This window comes from Argopecten irradians, chromosome 11 (genome assembly GCF_041381155.1).
Source record: "Argopecten irradians isolate NY chromosome 11, Ai_NY, whole genome shotgun sequence".
NCBI lineage: Eukaryota > Metazoa > Mollusca > Bivalvia > Pectinida > Pectinidae > Argopecten > Argopecten irradians.
The window spans coordinates 25,275,504-25,301,597 of NC_091144.1; the positions used below are offsets into that span (position 1 = coordinate 25,275,504).

General features: G+C 36.6%; 1 protein-coding gene across 2 annotated transcripts; it reads right to left on the reverse strand.

Annotated features, from left to right (window-relative positions):
* Positions 1–4,586: 4,586 nt before the first annotated feature.
* Positions 4,587–24,521, reverse strand: LOC138335105 (ADP-ribosylhydrolase ARH3-like). Of its 2 annotated transcripts, none has more exons than XM_069284030.1 (7): positions 24,349–24,521; positions 14,928–15,081; positions 13,813–14,026; positions 9,986–10,212; positions 8,420–8,520; positions 6,219–6,301; positions 4,587–5,858 (listed from the first exon to the last, which is right to left on the reverse strand). In XM_069284030.1, the coding sequence occupies exons 1-7, from the start codon at positions 24,497–24,499 to the stop codon at positions 5,637–5,639; spliced, it is 1,152 nt and encodes a 383-aa protein (XP_069140131.1). In that variant the 5' UTR covers positions 24,500–24,521; the 3' UTR covers positions 4,587–5,636. The 2 variants fall into 2 exon arrangements, with proteins under 2 accessions (XP_069140131.1, XP_069140130.1); XM_069284029.1 differs by having other exon boundaries at positions 8,420–8,523; positions 24,349–24,520.
* Positions 24,522–26,094: the final 1,573 nt, after the last annotated feature.

Here is a 26,094-nt window from a genome sequence, read left to right on the forward strand (position 1 = left end):
ATAATTCACAATTTTGACTGGCCTTATGCCTTAGAAGGTTTGTGCAAAATTTCATTGAAATTGCTTCAGCAGTTTTGGAGAAGAAGTACGACGGACGACGCACAACGACGGACAAATGGCGATTAGAATACATATGTAGGTCACTTGAGACTTCGTTTCAGGTGACCTAAAAAGCTTTTCAGCTTAAGTTAAAAAAACTTTTCTACTTAAGTAAAAAAAAACTTTTCAGCTTAAGTTAAAAAAACTTTTCTTCTTAAGTTAAAAAAAACTTTTCAGCTTAAGTTAAACAAGAGGCCCAGAGGGCCTGTATCGCTCACCTGGTTGGTTTTTTTTTTGTTATTATCACTGGTTTAAAGACTCTGACAATTAGAAAAATTAGTAAAATTGACTCCAAAATTTGTTTAATTTTGAAACACAACCATATAATGATGCTTTAGATACCATACAAATATGCTATCCAATACAAAGGTTCAGAGAGGAAGTAATTTATATGAAAATAGTAGCCTAATTGACCTTTTTGGCCCCGCGTCTAAGGCCCCAGGGAGTCAGCCCTATATGCTCCCTTTCAACCCCGCCCCTCAGCCCCCGGGGGGGATCAGTCCCATCATTTGTACAATTTTGAATCCCCACCCTATAAGGATGCTACCATTGCATTATGAGTGCTCTCCCATGCTTAGTTGCAGAGAAGAAGTCGTTTAAATGGAAACAGGCAAATTAATCCCTTTTGACCCCACCCCTCAGCCCCCGGGGGGAGAGGGGGGGGGATAAGTCCTATCATTTGTACAATTTTGAATCCTCACCCTAAAAGGATGCTACGATAGCATTATGAGCGTAATGCCATATTTAGTTGCAGAGAAAAAGTTGTTTATATGGAAATAGCCAAATTGACCCTTTTTGACCCCATCCCTCAGGCCCCCGAAGGATCGGCCCCATCATTTGCACAATTTTGAATCCCCACCTTATCAGGATGCTACCATTGCATTATGAGCGTAATCCCATGATTAGTTACAGAGAAGAAGTCGTTTACACGGAAATAGTCATATTGACCATTTTTGACCCCACCCCTCAGGCCCATGAGGGGTCAGCAATATCATTTGCACAATTTTGAATCTTCAACCTATAAGGATGTTACCATTGCATTATGGGTGCTATATATATATATCCCATGCTTAGTTGCAGAGAAGAAGTCATTTATATAGAAATAGCCAAATTGACCCCTTTTGACCTCGCCCCTCAGGCCCCTACGGGGTCAGCCCCATCATTTGTACAATTTTGAATCCCAACCCTATAACGATGCTACAATTGCATCATGAGTGCTATCTCTTGCTTAGTTTCAGAGAAGTTGTTTATATGGAAAAGCCAAATTGACCCCTTTTGACCCCGCCCCTCAGGCTCCCAGGGGGTCAGTCCCATTATTTGCACCCTATGAGGATGCTACCATTGCATTTTGGGTGCTTTCCCATGCTTATTTTCAGAGAAGAAGTCGTTTATATGGAAAAGCCAAATTGACCCCTTTTGACCCCGCTCCTCAGGCCCCCAGGGGGTCAGCCCATCATTTGTACAATTTTGAATCCCCACCCTATAAGGATGCTACCATTGCATTTTGGGTGCTATCCCATGCTTAGTTTCAGAGAAGAAGTTGTTTAAATGGAAATAGCCAAATTGACCCCTTTTGGCCCCAAATCCAGGCCCCCAGGGGGTCAGCCCCATCATTTGTACAATTTTGAATCTCCACCCTATAAGGATGCTACCATTGCATTTTGGGTGCTATCCCATGCTTAGTTTCAGAGAAGAAGTCGTTTAAATGGAAATAGCCTAATTGACCCTTTTTGGCCCTGCCCCTCAGGCCCCTGTGGGGTCAGCCCTATCATTTGTACAATTTTCAGTAAGTAGTCCATAATAATGCTACCAGTCAAATTTTGTTGAAATCCGACCAGCGGTTAAGGAGAAGAAGTCGATTGTTGATGGACGGACGGACGACGGACGACGGACGCCACAGTATGGCATAAGCTCACCTTGGTCCTTCGGACCAGGTGAGCTAAAAAAACTGTTCAGCGTAAGTTAAAAAACTTTTCTGATTGGTTGTGATTAATTGTAGCTTGTCATCACACGCACAGCAGCAACTGTGACTGTGATTGGCTGTTATGTATGGAGTGTTTTCTTTGAATGAGTATATTGGACCACAGGTGTTCGTAACTTATATAAGTATAAGTATAATATTGGACTAGTCAAAAGGCGATTTCACGGTTGACTTCATTTTTTTGCATGATCACAATTTCGATGGAAGTGCGATCGATATATTTTTACACTTAAAGTTAAAATAAGTCTTAAGCTATTATGTATTAAATATCAAAACGGCTTGCCATAGATACATCGACATGGTTATAGAGGTTCTCTTAGATGCAGCTTCAAGTGAAAGTGTCATAGTTCAATTACTCCTCGGCGCCGAGCACTCGAGGTGCTTCAGTCCTGTCGCATATTCACAGGTACGTTTCTACGATACCATTTTGATTGTTAATCATCTTGTCCAAAATTTCTCGGATTAAGGCGTTGACCAAACTCTCACCAAACCCAAACAGCACTCACATTCTGATGTATTTTAAGACATTTTAGTATGTTTTATCCATGAAATAAGATGGTTCCTAGTTATTTACGTCCGTCCCGTCACATAAAGTTGCACCAGGATTCGTTCTGATTCGGTTGAAGTCATGACCATTAATTATTGCAGTTGTCTAGTTCCATATTATTTTTGTACTTTAGTATGTGACGAGATATCGTGGCCATTATCCGTTCAAAATCTGAATATTTTCAGGGACGTTCACATAAATGCTTAAATTTAAACATGGATATATTTGGGAGTATTTAATTTCGCAATTTGCATGTGTACATATATTTTTTCGAGATAGATCTAAACGTTCTTTTTAGCAACACTATATAAGTTTTTTATATGTATTACAAATACTAAATGTATGAGACAAATTACCTGCATTCCCCAATTCTGTCAAATTTTGAAACCTGATATTTAGTGATTAAATTGTTGAATTTCCAAAATCTAGTACATCCCTGGTACAATTAGTATGATGTTTATGTATCTTTGTAGTTGTAATTGCCATGGTAATCATCCAAAATATATCAAGCTAATGTAAAAAGGTCTTTTTTCGCCTATTAGTTTTTCATCTAAGAATCATAGAGCACATACCTGAACAAACTTTATATTTCTCCTAAAGATGAATCTTAAAGTGAATAGTCGGGCAAAGAAAACCAGTCTAAATGCGTTCATTGGCCTTCCAAAAGTTCTCTCATGTTAATATGACGGCCAAGTTCTGCTTACATTTCCCAGTTCTGACCATTAAAGTAAAGGAAAGTTGAAAGCATTGAAAGCGAGGCTGCGTGTAAATGTAACCACGGACATAGTCAGCCGGGAGGACGTTTTAGGATTCCTATACTTTCAATTAATTTCTTCGCACGGAGACAGATTTTGGCGAGAGATTTTATTTTTCTATTTCATAAGAAATTATACTGGATACATTCACACCATTTTTACCGACTTTAGCCATCCTTGCCCGACTGTTCACTTTAAGTGCCTACGTATTTTCAGTAAATATTAAATTTGTTCAAGGTTACGCTCTATAATGTTCCTTAGAGAAAAACTACCAAACAAGAATTCCACGGAAGTAGATGTGTCGCCTGCACAGCAGTTTAAAACATCACAAAAATAGTAACAATATTTACATTTGAAATTATCGTTAATAATTATCACAATTTTAAAGTTTCGAAACTCTTGCAAATATTGACGGGTTTTGAACAGTATCAAACCCATCCTAGGTCTCATTGATATGAAGCAATATATAAATTTTTGTTAAAATCGGATAATAAATATTCAAGTTATCGCACTGAAACCAAGAAATTATCTGTTTTGACGATTTTTAAGTTCCGTAACTCTTGCAAATACAATGGATTTTGACCAGTATCAAACCCGAGATCTCATTGATATAAAGCAATATACATGTACCAAATTTGGTTGAAATCGGACAATAAATACTAAAATTACCAAGCGGAAACCATGGATTTATCTGTTTTGACGATTTTAAAGTCCCGTAACTCTTGCAAATATTGACAGATTTTAAGCAATATCAAACCCATCGAGATCTCATTGATAAAAAACAATATACTAAATCGGACAACAAATACTAAAGTTATCACATGGAAGCCTTTTCCTGGACGTCGCCAACACAGCGATACCTATATGTTGTCCTTGCGTTGCTGGCGACACAAAAATTGGCAAAAAAAGGATCAATTTCCGCATTCGCATAATTTATGCATATTTTGAATGGTTACCATGGCAACTAATGCAGTAATGATAGATAACTACAATCTTAAATAAAACAGGAATGTACTAGATACTTAAGATACAATAGCTAAATTTCGAAACACTTTGTTGAAAATTTGATGAATTTGGGGGCCAATAAGGGCCAAATCATATATAATCCTTTCTCCCAAACTTATTTCTGCCTTTATATATCCAATCAGCATATAATCCCTATAATCAATGTAACAAGTTTTGTAAAAATAACATGAGATAAAAACATATATAAAAATATAATTTATTGCTTATGAAAATGTCCATTTATATTTTCACCGTTCAACAAAATGAAGGTATTGAGTTTAATCCTTAAATTAAACTTAATATTTTAAATTCATTCTACTTAAAGACTCTCTTAGTGTTCCAGTTGCAAAATATGTTTCTCAGTTGGCCAAAATAACTCTGTATCTTGGAGGTTTTCTTTGTCTATCATTTTCTGGCATTCTAAATTTGTGTTTATGCATGGAAGTATAAACAATTGACCTTGAATTTTAGCCACTCAGAGGTTAACCACCAGTGATGAAGTGGGTCACTGAATTACTGAATTTTAGTCACTTTTTTACCAATAGTCACTGAGTACCTGAATTGATATCCCCAGTTTTATAATCCCCAAGTACTTTTGGTACATTGACAGTCGACCAATAACATCATAGTTTACTTTCTTTGATCACAACACTGACCTTGAGTTACAGAGGGATTTATATTGTATGGTTGACCTTAAGTCACACAATATAATTGACCTTGAAACACTGAGCAAGTTTGCTTTCAATCACTGAATTATTGCACTCATGAATTACAGTAATGCTGACTGCAAGTCATGGAAATGTTCGTAATAAATGACTGATTTATTGACCTTGAGACACTAATTGGTTGACCTTTAATCAATAATTGATGAATTTCATTCCTAATGCAGTCACATATATAATATCAGGATCAAGAACTTGTCTTAGATTTAAAAGTTTTTGTCTGTCTTACACTGTTTTATGATCTTGCAGCCAGAAGGTCTTAATTAATGACCCAATTCTTTTACATCATTCGAAGAAAAAAGAATATAATAATGCTTAGCCTTTACAGTGCCTCTAGGCTCTCCTTCATTCACAAATCCTGTAAGGAAAGGACTGGTCATTACATTCTAGTAAAAGCATTCTTCTATCTGATCTAAAGGATTTTCTAGTAACCTTTAAATCTTATCTTTGTAGTATTCAAATGTGTACCTGCCACCTTGAATCATAAATAACATGTGACCTTGAACTTTGTTTTTATGACCTTGCTGTTATTCTATTGAGTCCGTGTTTGGTAGTTGTGAGAGTTTGTAGAGCTGATCTGCATACTCCAAGGCATCTTTAACGCCCTCACAGCCTAACATCCAGTGTTCAGGCAGCTGATCCTCTCCGTAACATGCTCCCGCTATAGCACCAGCCATTGTGGCAATCGTGTCCGAGTCACCACCCAGGGATGTGGCGAACATCACGGTCTTCTCAAACAGGTTCCTGTTCTAACATCGTACAAAAGAACATCTTACTTCTATACAAAGGAGTATGAGAAGACAAAATTTCAAAAATCACATATACAATGATCCACTTTCAACTCATTCACCCCTGAAAGTTCATAATGAACTATTCCAGCCTTTGAGTTACAAGGGTTCAAAGCTGTCTTCAGGGGTAAATAAGTTAACGCAATGAGCATATTTGTTCTACTCCTCCTTTTTGTGACTTCTCAAGAGACTGTTACACTTCCCTGCTAATAATGACCTCATATGTGAGATTGACCAACTTAATGTGCATGACAGCATTTTAAGTCTTTGAAATTCATTTTTAGAGTAATGTCTTCATTTAAGATTGTTTTAATAAGTTACCTCTAAATCTGGAATTTCTTTTGTTGAATAAAGAAAGGCAAAAATTGCAGCAGGAACCGACTCCAAGGCTGATATCTCAGTTCCTACAAGGTTGGGAGAAAATGAAAAATTATTCAAGAGAGACAATAAATACTCATCCAAGGGAGGCAATACATAATTATCCAAGGGAGATAATAAAGAGTTATCCTAAGTCAATCAAGAATTATCTAAGGGAGGTAATAAAGAATTATCCAAGGGAGGCAATAAAGAATTATCTAAGGGATGTAATAAAGAACTATCTAAGGGATGTAATAACGAACTATCCAAGGAAGACATTGAAGAATTATCCAAGAAAGACAATAAAAAAAATATCCCAAGCAGATAACAAACAATCATACATTGCATAAGGGGTGTAATAATGAATTATCCAAGGGAGGTCATAAAGAATTATCCAAGGGAGAAATTACAGAATTATCTATGGGAGGTCATGAAGAATTATCTAAGGGAGATAATACAAAATTATCTAAGGGAGGTCATAAGGAATTATCCAAAGGAGACAATACAGAATTATCTAAGGTAGGTCATAAAGAATTATCCTAGGGAGATAATACAGAATTCTCTAAGGGAGGTCATAAAGAATTATCCAAGGGAGACAATACATAATTATCTAAGGGAGGTCATAAAGAATTATCCAAGGGAGATAATACAGAATTATCTAAGGGAGGTCATAAAGAATTATCCAAGGAAGACATTGAAGAATTATCCAAGAAAGACAATAAAAAATATCCCAGGCAGATATCAAATAATTATATAAGGGAGATAATAGAGAATTATCCAAGGGAGGTCATGAAGAATAGTCCATGGGAGGTAACAAATAATTATATAAGGGAGATAATAAAGATTTATCCAAGGGAGAAGATAAAGAATTATCCAGTAATCTTGTGTTTAATAATCTTTAGAGGCTTGAAGAGTGAGATTATGAGTGAGTCATTGAATATTAGAGAATATAATATGTTAATTTTCAGTTGTTTTCTGCAAAATTTAGTTCCAATTTATGTACCAGTATGTACAAGGTTATCAGGTTATAGAAATAAAGATTTTTTTTTTTCGCTGATAAAATGCCCTATTTCTTGTACATATAGATAATTGTAAATACAGCATACAGTGGCTTCAGTTCATACATAGATATTCCTCATACAAAAAAAAGAACTTTCACAGCAGTTTAATTTGGTAAAGGTACATAGTATGTAGTAGGTAGTCTAGGGACCAAGAGATATAACTCTAACATGATAAAAGAAACTGTCATTCAAACTTTAATCAACCAAGGGACGAAGCTTGCTATAAATAACAAGAGATCCCAGAGGGATCTTGGCGCCCACCAAAGAATGATTTATGTCTGACAATGGAAAGAGGGATCTTTTCTCTGCTTTTCAAACTTTTACTACCTACTATATATGAAACTTGAGAAACATACTTCATATAAAATTTGAGACAGATCGCATCAGTACCTTCTGAGAAATAGCAGTAACAAACTACAACTATCAAAACCCAAGACGGCTCCTTGGCGGCCATCTTGTTAATCGATCGGTCCCAAATCGAAATATGCACATCTAGGGCCCTAGGGGAACCTATATATGAAATTTGAGACAGATTCATTCAATACTTTCTGAGAAATAGCGATAACAATCTTTAACTATCAAAATCCAAGATGGCTGCCTGGCGGCCATATTGTTGACCGATCGATCCAAAAACGCATTATGCACAACTAGAGCCCTAGGGGAACCTACATATGAAATGTGAGACAGATCCCTTCAGTACTTTCTGAGAAATAGCGATAACAAACTTTAACTATCAAAATCCAAGATGGCTGCCTGGCGGCCATCTTGTTGACCGATTGGTCCCAAAATGCAATATGCACAACTAGGGCCATAGGGGAACCTACATATGAAATGTGAGACAGATCCCTTCAGTACATTCTGAGAAATAGCGATAACAAGAATTGTTAACGGACAGACTGACGGAGGGACAGAAGGACGGACGAAGGACCACGGACAAAAAGCGATTTGAATAGCCCACCATCTGATGATGGTGGGCTAAAAACATTTTAATCTCTATAACCCTAAACTCAGCACTTCTCTATGAACTGATAAAATTCTAATATGGTAAGAGGTAAAGAATTGGTAGATACGCATAATTAATTAGCGTATGAGTCATCTGAATACCTAATTCTTCATTTATTTCATCCGCTGTAGGAGGAACATCCTGTTTTAAAAACTTCCTGATTGTTTCCAGCTTGTCACAGTATGGGTGCTCTGATGCAGTGCTACTGGATAATAAAATAAAAATATCTCATTCACACCTGAAAATTCATAATGGACTGTTCCAGTTTTTTAATGAGAACAGTCTAAATGTGCAATTTGGGGTGAAATAGTTAAGAGCAACAAAAACAAAACAAGTGGTGCATTCATAAAAGACAAAAGATATTAAAATACAATCGACACAAATAACTGGAAAATTTATGAAAATAACGAATACAAATACTTTACATCTCTTGACTTTCAGGTATTGAATAAATATTGAAGGAATCTTAGAAAATCAATGGAAACTACTGGATATGGTTATCACTAAACCAACTCCTTAAAAGAACAATAAAAAAAGAGGCCAATTGGCCTTAACGGTCACCCAAGTTTGGATACAAAATGAAACAAAGACATATAAACACTATATATTGGCCCATTAAGCTCTTGGAAGTGCATCAGTGATTTTATCAATTTGAGCTTTTAATCTATGAACAGTATTTGATTTCATTACATCTGAGAATCAAGAAAGTTTGATATTTGGATCCCTTTTGGTCCAAACCCCCTTGCCACTGAAGGTCACACAGGATATATATGGATATGATGTTAAAATGCTATATCTTCAGCTAATAATTATATAGAATATTTAATTATTTCATATTAAAATTGAGTAAACAATACTCATTCATGTATTTTCCCTATATAAACTATAGTAAAATTAATGTGAGCCCCTCTTCAGGGGAAAATCTGACACCCCAGAACCATGAAATTTACAAGTTCTGTAGGTGGCCTTAAGACCTTTCATCCAATGAAAAGTATTTGGTGCTATTACATCTGTGAGTGGAGAAGATTATTTTAGTTAATTTTACCCCTCCCATAGTTTCCTTGGGGGTGGGGACCATATAATACACAAATCTGATGTCTTATGTCTTAGAAAGTTTATGCAAAACATCATTGAATTTGCTTCAGTAAATTTGGAGAAGATGTCAAAAAAGTAAATTGTTTACGAATATATGACAGGCGATGGACAATGACAAAGAATAGTTCACCTAAGACAAGGTCCCAAGGGTTTATAATATTTCAAAAAGGATTTTTTTAATTGAAAAAGTTAAAGTGAAGAGTATAAAAGAAAAGTTTATAATTTAAAGCTACTATTCTTCAGTATTATTTATATCATTGGCTTCAAGATATTCCTATCACCCAAGTCTACATTTTCTTCAGAAAATGCACATGGATTTCCCTAGGCCCCAGACAAATTCCAGTAACTAGTAAATAAAGGGAATCAACTCTGAATACTTCACAGAACCTTGCAAACCAATCTAAACTTATGTATTTCGCAGATAATTAGATTTTGCAAAAAAGATTAAACTAGAAATGCATTTGAGTATTTTTCCTGTAAATTATGAAAATTAATTGACAAGAAAATATTGTTTGGTACGAAAATGTGAAATTGAATTGACATGAAAATGATCTGGTTAACAGCTTGTTTACTTTGCTTCTCCGTGGTCCTTGGCTTTCGTTTCGTTGTTCTCTCTGGTAATCCTTTCAGTTTCTATTTCCATAGTTTTCATTTGTTTTGTGAGGTTGTCTAGAAAATTGTCTGTATCGACGTGTCCTTCAACCCTAAGTGCAAGGTCAATGGCACAAGCCTGGAGCACGGCGCCTTGAATTGCCTGATAGTGGGAATGTGTGATGCTGGTGATATTCGTCACAAGGTCCTTACAATACAAAGAGAAACAAAAGAAACAATATACAATTCCATGATAAGGTCGCCAGAGTGGACGACTAATACCCCCGCTGCACAAATTTAGTAATAACAGGGGACATTTTAGAACCCTACAGAGTCTACTGAACTACTCTTTTTATCAGGGTTCTGTGTAATAAATTTTATCAATGTCAAGTAGTTAAGGAGGAGTTCACCGGAGAATGTTGTGTCTATAGACAAACAGACAGACAAACAACCCAATTTCTACGAGGGATGTTCCGAAATTAATGTTACTTGCACAATATCTCATGGAAATCGTGCTAAATGAGCTTAAAACTACCTCATGGCGATAGCGTGATATCTGAAGCGTGGTATAGGTAAATATCTCACTCAAAATTACACTGACCTTGGTGCTGTGTACATTGTTTTGTAGCGCACTCGTTACACTCTATACAAATATGGTTGGCAAGAGACTTGAAAACGTAACTGAAATTAGGGCCTATATCAACGGTAGGTCTCTACTTGGCTTAAAGCCGGTGAATATTCATCGTGAGGTGTGTGAGATATATGGGAAGGGTCAAATGTCATATATGACTATTTGTAGGTGGGTTGCTCGATTTTAAGTCGGGACACCAGCAGCTTAAAATTGCTGCCCACACAGGTCGCCCTGCAACAACAACAACAAAGCATAACATTGAACTAATTTGGCAAATCCTTGAAAAAGATTCAAGGTACACTGTCCGGCAGTTAGCTAAAATGACAGGCTTGTCTTTAGCACGTATTCATTGCATTTTAAAGAAACATCTTAAGCTGGGCAAGATCAATGCCAGGTGGATACCTCATTTACTAACTGACAACCAAAAGAGGTCCCGGGTTGACAAGGCCAAATCCTTATTGAAGAAATACCAAAATACAGCAAAAAGGCTTTTGATAATTTGGTCACAGGTGATGAAACATGGGTGTATTTTTTCGAACCCAAAAGAAAATGCTCTTATCGAATCTGGGCAAACAAAAACGCCAGGCGCCCTAGCATTGCTAAAAGAATACGCACTGTGAGGAAGGTTTTGTATGTCATATTCTTTGATAACAAGGGTCCAATCATTCAAATCCCTGTTCCATAAGGCAAAACTGTCACAGCGAAGTATTATAGAGACGTTGTACTTCGAAAACTTAAGAAAGTCTACAAACGCCGCCGCCCACAGACAGGTTTGAAGTACTTCAGGCTCTTACATGATAATGCGCCAGCACACAAGGCGTGCATTGTAACGGAGTTTTTGAAGGCAGAAAAGGTCACTGTCCTCCCCCACCCTGCATAATCACCAGACTTGGCCCCCTGTGACTTTTTCTTGTTCTCCAAACTAAAATTTCACCTGTCTGGAACAAAATATAAATCAAGAAATCCCCTTGGCTCTGCCATTTACCAGTATCTTATGAGTATACCAATTCAAGAGTACGAAAACTGTTTCCAAAAGTGGATCGATCGGTTGAAACGATGCATAAATGCAGAGGGGGAGTACTTCGAGGGACAGGGCAAAGTAAAATGATCAGAATTACTTCTATCAAAGAAAAATCACCAAAGTAACAATAATTTTGGAACACCCTTCGTATAGCTATTATCTATGATGTAAACTTTTTCTTGTAAGTAAATTTTGTAGCTGTTTCTCATGATGCAATTTCCTAAAAAAAATCAAGATCAATTTGGCCCCTATTGAGATAATAATCCATATATACTAATGTACCAATGTAACTTATAATGTTACAGCCAGTCAGATCACTAAACAATATATCTAGAGCAATGTAACTTACGTTACAGATACTCATAGAGTTAGCGAAGCAATGTGACATACATAGACTTACTGTACATTTGATCTGGAGCAATGTGACCTGCATAGACTTACCATACATTTGATCGTGAGCAATGTGACCTACATAGACTTACCATACATTTGATCTGGAGCTATGTGACCTACATAGACTTACCATACATTTGATCTGAAGCAATGTAACCTACATAGACTTACCATACATTTGATCTGGAGCTATGTGACCTACATTGACTTACCACACATTTGATCGTGAGCAATGTAACCTACATAGACTTACCATACATTTGATCTGGAGCAATATGTCCTACATAGACTTACCACATATTTGATCTGGAGCAATTTGACCTACATAGACTTACCATACATTTGATCTGGAGCAATGTGACCTACATAGACTTACTGTACATTTGATCTGGAGCAATGTTTGATCTGGAGCAATGTGACCTACATAGACTTACCACACATTTGATCTGGAGCAATGTGACCTACATAGACTTATTGTACATTTGATCTGGAGCAATGTAACCTACATAGACTAACCGTACATTTGATCTGGAGCAATGTGACCTACATAGACTTACCATAAATTTGATCTGGAGCTATGTGACCTACATAGACTTACCACACATTTGATCTGGAGCAATGTGACCTACATAGACTAACTATACATTTGATCTGGAGCAATGTGACCTACATAGACTTAAAACACATTTGATCTGGAGCAATGTGACCTACATAGAAGACTTACCACACATTTGATCTGGAGCAATGTGACCTACATAGACTTACCATACATTTGATCTGGAGCAATGTGACCTACCTTACAGCCAGTCAATATTATGTATCATACTGGAATAGTAACCATACGTTACAGCCAGTATGACAACTCATTTTTTTCTGTGCTAGATGCTATTCTTATTTTGGAAGGATAATAAAATTTTGTTTAAGATACAATTATTATCAGTTTAAAGGGCCACTACCTTTCTGAAACGGCTTTTAATTTTTAAAATGGGAATGAAAAACGAGATCGATAATTTTGTAGAGTCACAAAAGTTATTAACTTACCGATAATACTACACGTATCATCACCTTCTGAACAATTTTATTAAGATAAATTAAATGTTAATTTTCATAACGCGGGTCGTTTTATGTTTCCTGCCGTCGTCCTAAATACCGCACGGTAGTTGACTATCTCTGCGCCAGACGGCAAAACGGCGAAATGACTCTCCACTGTTATCATATATTACGCAGGAAATCTTGCATATGTTTGGTGTTGTAACCTCATCTTAGGCCATCGGTATATATTTTCTGATGTTATTAATGTTTTTTTAAGAAACCTTTATGTTTTGCTCCGGAAAGGTAGTGGGCCTTTAAACTTAAATATACATGTATCGCAAGAGGTGATTTAACCAATAAGAACAGCATCATTTATGATTCGAAATCACTGGATATCAGGCAGAGCTTATGGGATACCCATCATTTGTACAATTTTCAGTAAGTAGCCCATAAGGATGCTACCAGTCAAATTTTGTTGAAATCCGACCATCGGTTATGGAGAAGAAGTCGATTGTTGACGGACGACGGACGACAGACGACGGACGCCGGACGACGGACGCCGGACGCTGCGGTATCCCATAAGCTCACCTCGGTCCTTCGGACCAGGTGAGCTAAAAATGATTTTAAAATCTACCAAATTTATTTCAACTGAACCTCAAATTAACCTCTTTCAATCAGTACATTGCGATAAAACAAACTGTGAACAGCAGTTTCATACCACATTGACTTACCCGTAGTCTATGAAAATCGTTGTTCTTATATCCAAATAGACTAGCTGGTGCTATTCTCATGGCCCCTCCATTTCCAAAGGAACCCTGCCCCTCAAATTGTTGCTTGGCTGGTCCAAAAGGGTCCTTATATTCAGTCTCTTGTAGCTTTTTGAAAACTGCTGTTACTGACCCCCCATATCCACGGTAGGGGTTCTTGAAGTATTCCTCTGAAAACCTAATTATATTATGTTATAGAGTTTATTATTGCTGTGAGTTTGGTTGTATCTTTTTTTATCCTCTTAAACAGTAAATGATCAATTATCATCTTCATCAATTAAAATCATTCATCATCCTTATCGTATTCGACCCAATAAGCGCCCACATCCCTATAAGCACTCCTCCGCTTTTTCAGACTTCAATTTCACTCACTTTGAAATGAAGGCAGACTGAAAATATGAAAGCTTTGTTGGTTTTCCTACTGATTTCTATTGAAAATTGAAAGGCAAGTCCAAATTTGGTTCTATTTAGCGCCCCCTGATTTGCTACTATTTTCAAATCCCTTCGCGCTTATTGGGTCAAATAAGGTATTCATCATCAAAAGATTCATCTTCACCAATCAAAATCAAAACCGTTAATCATCATCATCATCATCATCACCATTATCATCATCATCAATCAAAATAATACATTGTTATCATCATCAATCAAAATAATTGATCATCATAATTATTATCATCATCATCATAATCATGTACCATTAGTCAAAATCAAATTACACTCTTCATCCTAATTATCATCATAATCAATGTTATCATTATCTTCATCATTCATCACTGATATCATTATATATAACCCACTATACCTTAAAGATGCCCCATCGCCGACGAATTTTTTCTCAAACAAAAACATTGACGATTGAGTAATTTTCTTCAGTTACAAAAGTTACTTACACCACTGATTGTGCATGCACCAAAGGCAAAATACATTATTTTATATGTATTTTTGTGTTAATTTGACATTGATTTGCACAATATAACATCAGTTATTGTTCCAGTGTATCGTTTTCCCTCTGGCGGCAGTGGAGCATCTTTAATCAATTGTTCGAGGTTTAAAATTATCATTTGGTTAAAGTTTACCTTGTAGCCATATCAGTGGCATTCAGTCCATTATTCTCAATCAGTGATTTAGCAACATTTCTAGCCATGGCCGTATCATCTGTAAACGTCCATATTCTTTCAATAGAATATGCCTCTTCAGGAGTCTGGCCTTTCTCTTTTTGTTTTTCCGCCGCTAGATGAAACAAGTACAGTATCAGTAATATTGGTTAATACAGCATTCGCCATTAATTAGCGCCCCTCCCCCTATAAGTGCCCCTCTTTTTTTCTGAAGAACAGATGAAGTTGTATAGACGCCCCCTTTCCAATGTTTTACAACATGTGATGCCTCTAACATCAGCATTGTATCCCATATTACATGAACTTGTGAGTCTTTTACATGTGAATCACGACATAATAATAAGTCTCAAAGGATAAAAGGTATATGCATACACAAAATGATATTGCTGACTTTTTTCGCACACAAATTACATTTCGGTTTATTAAGAAACAACCCCTTTGTTAAAATAATTTAAGCGCCCTGGGAACTAATTACGGCGAATACGGTAAACTTGTGGAGATAAGTATACCAGTGATCATTCTCGATACTCCAGGGGTTACTATCACTGTTGGAATATCCACCCCTGGATGTTGTCATAACCAACTGAAGGCTGTTTGTGCAACAACAAATGAGACAGGTAGTATGGTCCTTTGATTATATCAACAAAATTGTATAACAGTACACTATTGTTGAGTGTATGGCTATAAAGTTGGATATCACTCTCTACTAATTTTCAAAAGAAGACTTTGTAAGCCTGTGATTGGTCAGGGTTTTTTCTGCTTAAATACCTTCAGTTTCAATATGGTTTGGTTTTGTTTAGTTTTACGTCTTATTAACAGTCAGGTTCATGTTACGACGTGCCAGTTTGATAGTGGAAGAAAACCTGGCACAGTACCTAGAGATGGGATTCAAACTTGCCATCTAGAGAAAGACCGCTTGTAGTAACATGTCGGGAAATCTGAACTACTCAGCCAATGCAGCCCTGTTTTAATATGACATAGTGCAGGGCTGGATATCATGACAGTAATTATAGTTACCCCTGGAGTATTAAAGATATAGTAACCCCTGGAGTATCAAAGATATAGTAACCCTGGAGTATCAAAGATATAGTACCCCTGGAGTATCAAAGGTATAGTAACCCTGGAGTATCAAAGATATAGTAACCCCTGGAGTATCAAAGATATAGTAACCCCTGGAGTATCAAAGGTATAGTAACCCTGGAGTATCAAAGATATAGTAACCCCTGGAGTATCAAAGATATAGTAACCCTGGAGTATCAAAGATATAGTAACCCCTGATGTATCAAAGATATAGTAACCCCTGGAGTATCAAAGATATAGTAACCCTGGAGTATCAAAGATATAGTAACCCCTGGAGTATCAAAGATATAGTAACCCCTGATGTATCAAAGATATAGTAACCCTGGAGTATCAAAGGTATAGTAACCCCTGGAGTATCAAAGATATAGTAACCCTGGAGTATCAAAGATATAGTAACCCCCTGGAGTATCAAAGATATAGTAACCCTGGAGTATAGAAGGTACAGTAACCCTGGAGTATCAAAGATATAGTAACCCCTGGGGTATCAAAGGTATAGTAACCCCTGGAGTATCAAAAATATAGTAACCTCTGGAGTAGCAAAGATATAGTAACCCCTGAAGTATCAAAAGTATAGTAACCCCTGGAGTATCAAAGATATAGTAACCCCTGGAGTATCAAAGATATAGTTACCCTGGAATATCAAAAGTATAGAAACCCCTGGAATATCAAAGGTATAGTTAACCCCTGGAGTATCAAAGATGTAGTCACCCTTGGAGTATCAAAGATATAGTAACCCCTGGAGTATCAAAGATATAGTAACCCTGGAGTGCTAAAGATATAGTAACCCCTGGAGTATCAAAGATATAGTTACCCCTGGAGTATCAAAGATATAGTAACCCCTGGAGTATCAAAGATATAGTAACCCTGGAGTATCAAAAGTATAGTAACCCCTGGAGTATCAAAAATATAGTAACCCCTAGAGTATCAAAGATATAGTAACCTTGGAGTATCAAAGATACAGTTACCCCTGGAGTATCAAAGATATAGTAACCCTGGAGTATCAAAGATGTAGTAATCCCTGGAGTAACATAGTATAGTAACCCCTGGAGTATCAAAGATATAGTAACCCCTGCAGTATCAAAGATATAGTAACCCCTGGAGTATCAAAGATATAGTTACCCTAGAGTATCAAAGATAGAGTAACCCCTGGAGTATCAAAGATATAGTAACCTTGGAGTATCAAAGATACAGTTACCCCTGGAGTATCAAAGATATAGTAACCCTGGAGTATCAAAGATGTAGTAACCCCTGGAGTATCATAGTATAGTAACCCCTGGAGTATCAAAGATATAGTAACCCCTGGAGTATCAAAGATATAGTAACCCTGGAGTGCTAAAGATATAGTTACCCCTGGAGTATCAAAGATATGGTAACCCTGGAGTATCAAAGATATAGTAACCCCTGGAGTATCAAAGATATAGTAACCCTGGAGTATCAAAAGTATAGTAACCCCTAGAGTATCAAAGATATAGTAACCCTGGAGTATCAAAGATGTAGTAACCCCTGGAGTATCATAGTATAGTAACCCCTGGAGTATCAAAGATATAGTAACCCCTGGAGTATCAAAGATATAGTAACCCCTGGAGTATCAAAGTATAGTAACCCCTGGAGTATCAAAGATATAGTAACCCCTGGAGTATCAAAAGTATAGTAACCCCTGCAGTATCAAAGATATAGTTACCCTAGAATATCAAAAATATAGTAACCCTGGAGTATCAAAGATATAGTAACCCCTGGAGTATCAAAGATACAGCAACCCCTGGAGTATCAAAGATATGGTAACCTTGGAGTATCAAAGATACAGTTACCCCTGGAGTATCAAAGATATAGTAACCCTGGAGTATCAAAGATGTAGTAACCCCTGGAGTAACATAGTATAGTAACCCCTGGAGTATCAAAGATATAGTAACCCCTGCAGTATCAAAGATATAGTATCAAAGATATAGTAACCCCTGGTGTATCAAAGTATAGTAACCCCTGGAGTATCAAAGATATAGTAACCCCTGGAGTATCAAAAGTATAGTAGCCCCTGGAGTATCAAAGATATAGTAACCTCAGGAGTATCAAAGATACAGTAACCCCTGGAGTATCAAAGATACAGTAACCCCTGGAGTATCAAAGATATAGTAACCCCTGGAGTATCAAAGATACAGTTACCTCTGGAGTATCAAAGATACAGTAACCCCTGGAGTATCAAAGATATAGTAACCCTGGAGTATCAAAGATACAGTAACCCATGGAGTATCAAAAGTATAGTAACCCCTAGAGTATCAAAGATATAGTAACCCCTGGAGTATCAAAGATATAGTAACCCCTGGAGTATCAAAGTATAGTAACCCCTGGAGTATCAAAGATATAGTAACCCCTGGAGTATCAAAAGTATAGTAACCCCTGGAGTATCAAAGATATAGTTACCCTAGAATATCAAAAATATAGTAACCCTGGAGTATCAAAGATATAGTAACCCCTGGAGTATCAAAGATACAGCAACCCCTGGAGTATCAAAGATATGGTAACCTTGGAGTATCAAAGATAAAGTTACCCCTGGAGTATCAAAGATATAGTAACCCTGGAGTATCAAAGATGTAGTAACCCCTGGAGTATCAAAGATAGAGTAACCCCTGGAGTATCAAAGATATAGTAACCCTGGAGTATCAAAGATACAGTAACCCTTGAGTATCAAAAGTATAGTAACCCCTGGAGTATCAAAGATATAGTAACCCTGGAGTATCAAAGATACAGTAACCCCTCAAGTATCAAAGATATAGTATCAAATATATAGTTCCCCCAGGAGTATCAAAAATATAGTAACCCATGGAGTATCAAAAGTATAGTAACCCCTGGAGTATCAAAGATATAGTAACCCCTGGAGTTTCAAAGATACAGTAACCCCTGGAGTATCAAAGATACAGTAACCCCTGGAGTATCAAAGATATAGTAACCTCTGGAGTATCAAAGATACAGTAACCCCTGAAGTATCAAAGATATAGTTACCCATGGAGTATCAAAGATATAGTAACCCCTGGAGTATCAAAGATATAGTAACCCCTGGAGTATCAAAGATATAGTAACCTCTGGATAATCAAAGATACAGTAACCCCTGGAGTATCAAAGATACAGTAACCCCTGAAGTATCAAAGATATAGTTGCCCATGGAGTATCAAAGATATAGTAACCCCTGGAGTATCAAAGATATAGTAACCCCTGGAGTATCAAAGATACAGTAACCTCTGGAGTATCAAAGATACAGTAACCCCTGTAGTATCAAAGATATAGTAACCCTGAAGTATCAAAGATACAGTAACCCCTGGAGTATCAAAGATATAGATACCCTTGAGTATCAAAGATACAGTAACCCCTGGAGTATCAAAGATATAGTAACCCCTCAAGTATCAAAGATATAGTATCAAATATATAGTTCCCCCGGGAGTATCAACAAGAGGCCCATGGGCCTTAACGGTCACCTGAGTTAGAATATATAATGAAACAAATTAAAGACATATAAACACTATATGCTGGTCCTTGAAGTTGGTCAGTGATTTATAAATTTCACTTTTTAGACTATGAAGAGTATTTGCTTCCATCAAACCTGTGAACTTAGAGGTATTTTTTGAAATTTTAATAATTTTGACCCTTTTTGGTCCTGCCCCTCTGGCCCCCCAAGGGGTCCTCGAGGACGGATATGAATGTTAAAATGCTATATCTTAGGCTAATAATTCTTATCAAGTTTGACTAATTTCCTACGAAAATTGGGCAAATAATGTTCACAAATATGTTATTCCTATATAAACTAAAGTAAACTGGCCCCTCCCCAGAGGGTAACGTGAGACCCCAAGGTAATATAATTCACAATTTTTATAAAACACCTTAAGACCTTTCCATCTATAATTATTTGATTCCACTATATCCAGAATTTTAGAAGATTTTTGAAGATTTAGCCTATTTGACCCTTTTTTTGCCTATTTGACCCTTTTTTTGCCCCGCCCTCTGCCCCCAGGGGATCGGCCAGGACCAATGTGGATATGATATTAAAATGCTATCTCAGGCTAATAATTCTATCCAAGTTTGACTCGTTTTCAATGAAAATTGAGCAAACCATGCTCATAAATGTGTTTTCCCTATATAAACTATAGTAAACTTGACCCCCTCCCCAGGGGAAACGCGAGACCTCAGGGTCATATAATTCACAATTTTTGTAAAGGACCTTAAGACCTTTCTATTTATGAAAAGTATTTGATTCTACCATTTCCAGAATTTCAGAAGAAGATTTTTGAAGTTTTAGCCTATTTGACCCTTTTTTAGCCCCACCCCTCTGCCCCCAGGGGGTCGGCCAGGACCAATGTGGATATGATATTAAAATGCTATCTCAGGCTAATAATTCTAACCAAGTTTGACTCGTTTCCAATGAAAATTGAGCAAAACATGCTCATAAATGTGTTTTCCCTATATAAACTATGGTAAACTTGACCCCCTCCCCAGGGGGAAACGCGAGACCCCAGGGTGATATAATTCACAATTTTTGTAAAGGACTTTAAGACCTTTCTATTTATGAAAAGTATTTGATTCTACCATTTCCAGAATTTCAGAAGAAGATTTTTGAAGTTTTAGCCTATTTGACCCATTTTGACCCCGCCCCTAAAGTCTCTGGGGGTCAGTCATAGAAAATTTGTTAATAGGATTAAATGGCCATCTCATACTGATAATTCTGACAACATTTGACTCATTTCCTATTACAAATGACCAAATAATCTGCAAAAATGTGTTTTCCCAATATAAACCATAGTAAACTTAACCCCCTCCCCAGGGGGAAACTAGAGACCCCAGGGTCATATAATTCACAATTTTTGTAAAGGACCTTAAGACCTTTCTATCTATGAAGAGTATTTGATTCTACCACATCTGTGAGTAGAGAAGAAGATTTTTGAAATTTTACTCAATTTTATCCCTTTTGGCCCCTCCCACAGCCCCCTGGGGGGTGGGGACCATATAATTCACAATTTTGATTGGCCTTATGCCTAAGAAGGTTTGTGCAAAATTTCATTGAAATTGCTTCAGCAGTTTTGGAGAAGAAGTTGAAAATGTAAATTGTTTACGGACATACGACGCACGACGGACGACGCACGACGGACGACGCACGACGACGGACAAAAGGCGATTAGAATAGGTCACTTGAGACTTCGTCTCAGGTGACCTAAAAATATAGTAACCTCTGGAGTATCAAAGACATCATTGGTTAGCCATGTAATCAGCCTACTTTAGGTCTGATAACATTAAGTGTAGTTAAGACAGTTTGGATTCCGAGGTTGTATTGAAGATGGCCAGTGATTAATCTTCTACATAAAAAGTGTTTCCTTGTTTAACCATAGAACCTACATGTACAACAGTGTAAATCACATGGACAGACTTATATATACCATATCACACATCCTTGATTATACTGGTCACCAGACCCTAAGTCGTTAATAAGACTTTCTGAAACCCAGCAGAGTTATTTACTAGATTATCTCCCCCTAGTTTGAAACTTCGGAAACTAGAATCATACATGTAGTAATAAAGACAAAAATAATTAAGTCAAATTTTTAAAAAAAATCAATATTTTTCAATATTTTTTCAACAATTTCACTGTTGTCATATCCACCCCTGGACTATGTCATAGCAAATCGAAGGCTAACGTCATTGTATCCAAATTGATACCAATACACGTAGATTTCTCTTATATGACATTTGTTGCTTGGTGTGCTTAATTTTTTTCTGTTTTTTTATCAAAAAGAGCATACAAACTTTATTTTGATGCTTTGTTTTTCTTATTACAGTGCTTATTTTCATTGTGAGAACGATTTATATCATGTCTCGAAATTTCTAGTTTTGTCACATGATGTGTACCAAAATTGATATCCAGCAAGAAAAATGTATAAAATTATGAAAAATCAATTTATATAGATTTTTGTGATTTTACTTTAAAAAGGGGACGTAGTTGTGTTTATTATAACGAGTTATACTGAATACAGTTACACATTTTACTGTAAAAATTGTACAAGTGTTTTCACAACAGTACCTGTGCTAATTTGGTACCCCGTAACACCACGTAATGACTTGTGTGATATTTCAATGATTTAAATTCAGTTTTCTGTGGCATTCACCTAAGCCTATATAGTTCCATTGTGGTGTATATGTCATAAGACCACTATCAATTATTTTTAATGATTGTAAAAAAAATCAATGTAAAAAAAACCTACAAACATAATTATGAATCAATCAAGTTACAAAATACTTTAATCTAGTAACAGTTTTAGTAAAAATTAAGACGGAGAAATAAAGCTATACAAAGAGCAATTTGACTAAATAAAAAAATAATATGTGGCAACTATATTTTATCTATTTCTGTTAAGTGTTTATATCTTAAATTTCATTATTTAAGAAAATTTTCTTTGAGGAGGCCTTATACGCTTTGAAAAAAACACTATTATAGTACAAATAGTAATTGTCGCACGGCCACATTCCTAGGGATTAACACGTTTCAGACAGAGTTATCAATTTCAAAGTTATCTTTCAGAGAAAATAACTGAAATAGTTACATAAAACGAAGCATAATTATCAATAAATAATGCATCTTTGGTATCACCATTAGGAAATGAAGTAAACTTTAACAAGACAAATGTTTAAGGTATTTTTTCAATTTGGGTATCAATTAGGGTACAGTATCAATTTGGGTATCAATTTGGGTACAGTATCAATTTGGGTACAGTATCAATTTGGGTATCAATTTGGGTACAGTATCAATTTGGGTACAGTATCAATTTGGGTATCAATTTGGGTACAGTATCAATTTGGGTATCAATTTGGGTACAGTATCAATTTGGGTACAGTATCAATTTGGGTATCAATTTGGGTACAGTATCAATTTGGGTACAGTATCAATTTGGGTATCAATTTGGGTACAGTATCAATTTGGGTATCAATTTGGGTACAGTATCAATTAGGGTACAGTATCAATTTGGGTATCAATTTGGGTACAGTATCAATTTGGGTACAGTATCAATTTGGGTATCAATTTGGGTACAGTATCAATTTGGGTACAGTATCAATTTGGGTATCAATTTGGGTACAGCATCAATTTGGGTATCAATTTGGGTACAGTATCAATTAGGGTACAGTATCAATTTGGGTATCAATTTTGGTACAGTATCAATTTGGGTACAGTATCAATTTGGGTATCAATTTGGGTACAGTATCAATTTGGGTATCAATTTGGGTACAGTATCAATTTGGGTACAGTATCAATTTGGGTATCAATTTGGGTACAGTATCAATTTGGGTACAGTATCAATTTGGGTATCAATTTGGGTACAGTATCAATTTGGGTATCAATTTGGGTACAGTATCAATTAGGGTACAGTATCAATTTGGGTATCAATTTGGGTACAGTATCAATTTGGGTACAGTATCAATTTGGGTATCAATTTGGGTACAGTATCAATTTGGGTATCAATTTGGGTACAGTATCAATTTGGGTATCAATTTGGGTACAGTATCAATTTGGGTACAGTATCAATTTGGGTACAATGATGTTAATGTTTTATGTAACTCATGAGCAGGAAGGTTGGTCATTTGATGTAAAAAAAAAATCGAATAACAGTACACTGTGGTTGACTGACTGTGGCTTTGAAGTTGTAAGTCACTCTGGTAGTTTCAAAGGAAGTCTCTGCAGGCCTGTGACGGGTCAGTTTATATTTTTTTTTAATCAAAAAAGGTATAAAATATACTGTAGGTACATGTAGGTATACTCACTACACCAAAGCTCCAGATAATTTACAATTTTAAGGGTAACTGACAGATTTTCAATGAGTATTTTACTTGTGTACTCATCTTAACTACATAGTACATGTAGCTATATTATAAAGCACTGCAATACTATTACAGCAACTGAGTTGTTCAACGGTCATATCACACAAGTTACATGCAATTACTACGCATTAAAATTCATGTTTTTCGTGAATTTTGACTCCAAAATGTATGTGCATATCATGATAAGACAATGATAATACCAAATATGATGTTAGCACACTGCCAAACAAAATAAAGAAAAGGTTATTCATAATCATACTAAAAACTTTTCTGAAAAATCATGATGTTTAAAAAATCGAATGTATATCGAATGCTAACTGTGGTTGTGATACCATATGGTGCTTATAATCGCAGAACCGAGCCCCTATATATGTTTTAGATCGTTCTTAATTTCTACTTTCATTTTGACTGCATGTGTACTTTTTACTAATACGTTGTAATGTTATCTATAGTATACCTTCATAAATCCGTTTATCTGTCACAAGAATTTTCGTGATCTCGATTGAGTCTGCCCATAACGTCTCAAAATCGGCTCCGAAGCAGTCTCCTATTACAGCACCCGCTAGACACCCACGGAACCGGGAAAGAAGGCTGCAGGCTTTCGCCATTTTTGGAACAAGGGAAATAACTCTAACTTTGTTTGGTTATACTTATACTGTTGCTGGGGGCTTACTAAATGCAAAATACATGTAGAACCAGGCACAAATTCTCGAGATGTCACGAGGATTTGCTGACTAAAAAAATTTATCTGACAGCATGTCTCGATATAATATACATGTATTACTTAAAGAAATACTACCAAGACATTTATATTGTATAAACAAGAGGCCCAAAGGGCCTGTATCACCCACCTGGTTTGTAATGCAAAGTAATGTTCTGGATACAGGTTCATCGTTTCATTTCTGAAGGAATTTGAATATTTACCCCTGATTCCCCTATTGGGCCCAACCCCTCCGGCCCCGGGGGGTCAGAGCCAAAATTTATACAAGTTCTCTTCCCCTTTTACCAAGGATGTTTGTGGCCAAATTTGGACACAATCCATGCAGAACTCTATGACAAGTAGCGCTTTATAGGATTTACCTCTATTTCCTCTATTGGGCCCCGCCCCTCCTGCTCCCGTGGGCTCAGAGCCAAAATTTATATAAGTTCTGTTCCCCTCCCCCAAGGATGTTTGTGGCCAAATTTGGTTACAATCCATGCAGAACTCTGTGACTAGTAGCGATTTAAAGGAAATTTTGACGGACGGTCGGACGGACGGACGAACGGGCGACGGAGAACAGACGATGGACGCCGCGCCATGACAAAAAATGCGCGCGCCTGTGATCAATAGCCTACCTTCAGCTATCTCTACACCCTGGACTATCACATAGCAAAACGGAAGGCAGCTAAGAGGAAAAAATCTGAACCAAACACACTGGTCAGCAAAATACCCTTTGAAGAGAGAGCGACGCACAACTTCAAAGCCACACAGTCAACCACACGGCTCTTTTGATGCTGTTCTTTTGCCTCCAGTTTTACTATGAAATAGTCCAGGGGTGTAGAGATCGTAAGTGATCGGAACCCCTAAAGTATCGAGGATGTGCCCATCAGCACAGGGATCTGATAAACAGTTACAGATTATAAAATCATGGACCCACCTGTCTACTTTGTCGTTGAGGTTAAAGGCCCATTACCTTTCCGGAGCAAAATATAAAGGTTTCTTAAAAAATATTAATAACATCAGAAAATGCATACCGATGACCTAAAATAAGGTTACGACACCAAACATATGCAAAATTTCCTGCGAAATATATGAAAACAGTGGAGAGTCAATATTCGCTGTTTTGCCGTCTGGCGCAGTGATAGTCAACTACCGCGCAGTATTTAGGACGAAGGCGGGAAACATAATACGACCCGCGTTATGAAAATAAACATTTTATTTAATTTAATCAAATCGTTCAGAAGGTGATGATGAATGTAGTATTAACGGTAAGTTAATAATTCTTAAGACTCTACAAAATTATCGATCTTGTTTTACATTCCCATTTAAAAAAATTAAAAGCCGTTTCGGAAAGGTAGTGGGCCTTTAAAGTGTACACGGAATGGTTTGGTATATAAGGCTTGATAAATGTGTCATTGTATAAAATTTAGAATGGAGAAAGTACGAGTTTCATAGCGAATACGGTATTAGAGATAATGCGACTTTTCTCTAGAACACACCTGA